Source organism: Limulus polyphemus, unplaced genomic scaffold (assembly GCF_000517525.1).
Source record: "Limulus polyphemus unplaced genomic scaffold, Limulus_polyphemus-2.1.2 Scaffold6859, whole genome shotgun sequence".
In the NCBI taxonomy this organism is placed as follows: Eukaryota; Metazoa; Arthropoda; class Merostomata; order Xiphosura; family Limulidae; genus Limulus; species Limulus polyphemus.
In genome coordinates this window covers 22,225-25,774 of record NW_013672469.1, presented here as the reverse complement: position 1 = coordinate 25,774, position 3,550 = coordinate 22,225, and the positions used below count along the sequence as shown (strand labels likewise).

At 27.0% G+C, this 3,550-nt stretch overlaps 1 protein-coding gene across 1 annotated transcript in view; it reads right to left on the bottom strand.

Moving 5' to 3' along the window:
- The window catches only part of LOC106474133 (dual serine/threonine and tyrosine protein kinase-like), a 28,715-nt gene that overhangs the window by 10,555 nt on the left and 14,610 nt on the right, over positions 1-3,550 (bottom strand). The window contains 3 exon segments of the mRNA XM_022402495.1: positions 629-704; positions 1,142-1,372; positions 2,600-2,609. Of these exon segments, the coding sequence (XP_022258203.1) occupies positions 629-704; positions 1,142-1,372; positions 2,600-2,609 (317 nt within the window).

Sequence of the window (3,550 nt, the reverse complement as noted above, 5' to 3'; positions counted from 1 at the left end):
GGTAGTCATCAGGTTAAAAGAATTATTCATATTACCATAGAACCAGATATATTAATATCATTAAAAGAATTATTCATATTACCACAGAATCAGATATATCAATATCATTAAAAGAATTATTCATATTACCACAGAATCAGATATATCAATATCATGGAGAACATTCATATTACCACAGAACCAGATATATCAATATCATTAAGAGAATTATTCTTACAACCACAGAACCAGATACATCAATATCATAAAGAATATTCATATTACCACAGAACCAAATACATCACATCTGTCATAACTGTCAATTATTAGGTTATAGCAAAATCTTAATGTGTAAAATTTCATTATAACATAAGTAACATACACCAGTATCATATGTAAAATTATTCTAGGAATTCTCTCTATCACAGTACAGAACAGAATCAGAAATAGCACATATCATTCTGATAAAAAAAATTATTCTGAAATTCTTACTACTATAGAACCAGCACATATCATTCTGATAAACAGATTTATTCTGAAAATTCTTATTGCCACAGAACCAGCACATACCAGTATCGTAAGGATGGTTATGACTTACATATTTAAGTTCTTTCAAAGTCAAAATGATTATTTTTAACAGCAAACTTACCAAAAAGAACCAAGTCTCTCAGTGAAGTAGACTCTAAGGCAAACTTTGCAATTTTGGGAGCATACAGTTTTCTAACCTGTATAGAACCATTTGTATTAACAAACTTTCTCTTATGTATTAGCAAAAATGAATCACTGATTAATACAAATAAAATTATGAGGTGACAGATTAACTTTTAATGTAAAGACTTCAGAATAACTAGTTATCTATATACATGCATGCAATTATCATTTTCATTACCATCACTTTTTCCTAACCAATGGAGAAGGTTTAAAAAATAAAATGATTCTTTCTTGTCATAATCAGCTGTGAGAGAATGAGCGATAAAAAATGTGCTCATTCTACCAAGTTATTGATATCATTTTTAAATTAGTGTAAGGATAAATAGAGATGATGAAGTCTGTGTTTAGGAAGCATAAACTACTGTGCTGATATAACATAATGTTAACTCTTATTCTTAGAAATACTAAAATCATTCTAATAAAGCTATTGTTACAAAAGAACAGAAGAAACCTTCAGCCGTAGCTCTTCTGTGCGTTGAAGTCGTCCCGAGTGTATAGATTCCAGCTGTCGAAGGGATGCTGCAAACTGCTCATGTGAAGCCTTCAATCGATCTTGGAACTGTGCACAGATAGAACGAGCAAGACGAGATTCACTAAGACTAGCTAACATATCAGCTGCTACTTTCTGCTTCCAATCTATGCCTATTATAGGGGGCGTCTTCCATAAGAGACTTTGAACCAACTAAAAAAAAAGAAGAAAGTTTCATCTTCAGCTGCATTTTTTATTTCATGAATAATCCAAACAAGTACTGAGTTGTAAAACTTTGTAAGACATTGTTTTTGCTTATATTTAAACTTAACACATTGTTTTTGTTTATAATTAAACTTAACACATTGTTTTTGTTTATAATTAAACTTAACACATTGTTTTTGTTTATTATTAAACTTAACACATTGTTTTTGTTTATTATTAAACTTAACACATTGTTTTTGTTTATAATTAAATTTAACACATTGTTTTTGTTAATAATTAAACTTAACACATTGTTTTGTTTATATTTCAACTTAACACATTGTTTTGTTTATATTTCAACTTAACACATTGTTTTGTTTATATTTCAACTTAACACATTGTTTTATACTTTTTATACTTTTATTCATCTGGAAACTTTAGAATTTCATTGGTGTAATCTCTAAAACTTCCTAAATAAATTTAAAAAAATTTTTTTCAGTAAATCTTTATATTTTAACTGTTATTTTTTTCAACTCTCACTCTAAACAAGATTTGTTAATTTGGCCACACTCGTAAACAACCATAAAAAAATATGAAATAAATCTAAATTATTCTTTTTCTTTTCAAGAATGACTTCAAATTATAACATAAAACTACATTTGTTTATCCTAACTAGCTTAAATCTCATAACACTATACAACCATTTATACTTAAATTTTATTGTTTTATTTGAACCATGTTTAACTATAAAATTTGTAAATCACATGGCAAACATGGAGCTAATGTTACCCAATCAAATTACATAATTTATAGACTACTCACGAGCTGCTGTTGAACATACTTCATTAAATATTTTTATTATTGATATTTTTTATCTAATCTAACTTAAAAAGTTTCTAATTTTTACATTTTAATTACTTTTATAATAATAAATAATGAATACAGAAGAAAAACAAGAAATAAAGTAATTAACTGGGTCTTTTTTTTGCTCTCACTGGCAATGCAATTTAACCTTACTTTGTTTTTCTTTTATACTAATGGTACTACTGCACTTAATTTTTTTTTAAATTAAATAATGCATCAAAGAACCCAGAACAATATTACACAAAAAATAAACATTGTTTTATAACTACTGCAGTTTTTCTGGCTTTTTAATGATGTGACAAAAGCCATTAAAAATTCAGCTAAGCCAATCAATGTGTTTCCTGTGGGAATAAAGTGTGAACTGGAAGTGACATAGACAATTCTCTATATAGAAAACAATGTGATATAATAAGTAATTTAATAGATTAAAACTTTGGCTTTTTGTTGGTTATAAATAATATAGCATTAAACGTCAGAGAAAACTATTATCAATTTCTGAAAAAGAAAAAGAGGATATGACAGGTGGGCATGGCAAGATGGCTCTGATTCTATATTTTATAGCTCTGTAACCAAATAAGATCAAAGGCTATGAAACATTATGCTTTGCTTGAGAGATGACAACATTATAATGAGTAATTTACATTAAATTTCATACTTTTTGGAGAGAAGAGAGCAAATATCACAATTCTCACACTAGAGCAAATTGAGGATTTTACTTTAATATTGCCTTATAAAATTAAGAATTTAAAATTGATATAATGTTAAAATTTGGATTATTAGTGTTTATACCAAGTATTTGTATGCTATAGTAAAAAACCAGTTTAATTATATTTTGAATGTTACTTGCTAAAACCTCGTGACATGTGCACAGAAGGACACCAGTTCTGAGAGTTAAACAATAATCATTAATTATATCTATTTACAACATACCAATTATAATAGGAAAAAGAAGAAAGATAGCTAAATTAATCACTTTTATGATAATGATAGAAAATAATGTTTACATCATACCTGTCACTTTTAGAATAACGATAGATGATAATGTTTACATCATACCTGTCACTTTTATAATAACGATAGATGATAATGTTACATCATACTTGTCACTTTTATAATAATGATATGTGATGTTTACATCATACCTGTCACTTTTATAATAACGATAGATGATAATGTTTACATCATACCTGTCACTTTTATAATAACGATATGTGATGTTTACATCATACCTGTCACTTTTATAATAATGATAGATGATAATGTTTACATCATACCTGTCACTTTTATAATAACGGTAGATGATAATGTTTACATCATACCTGT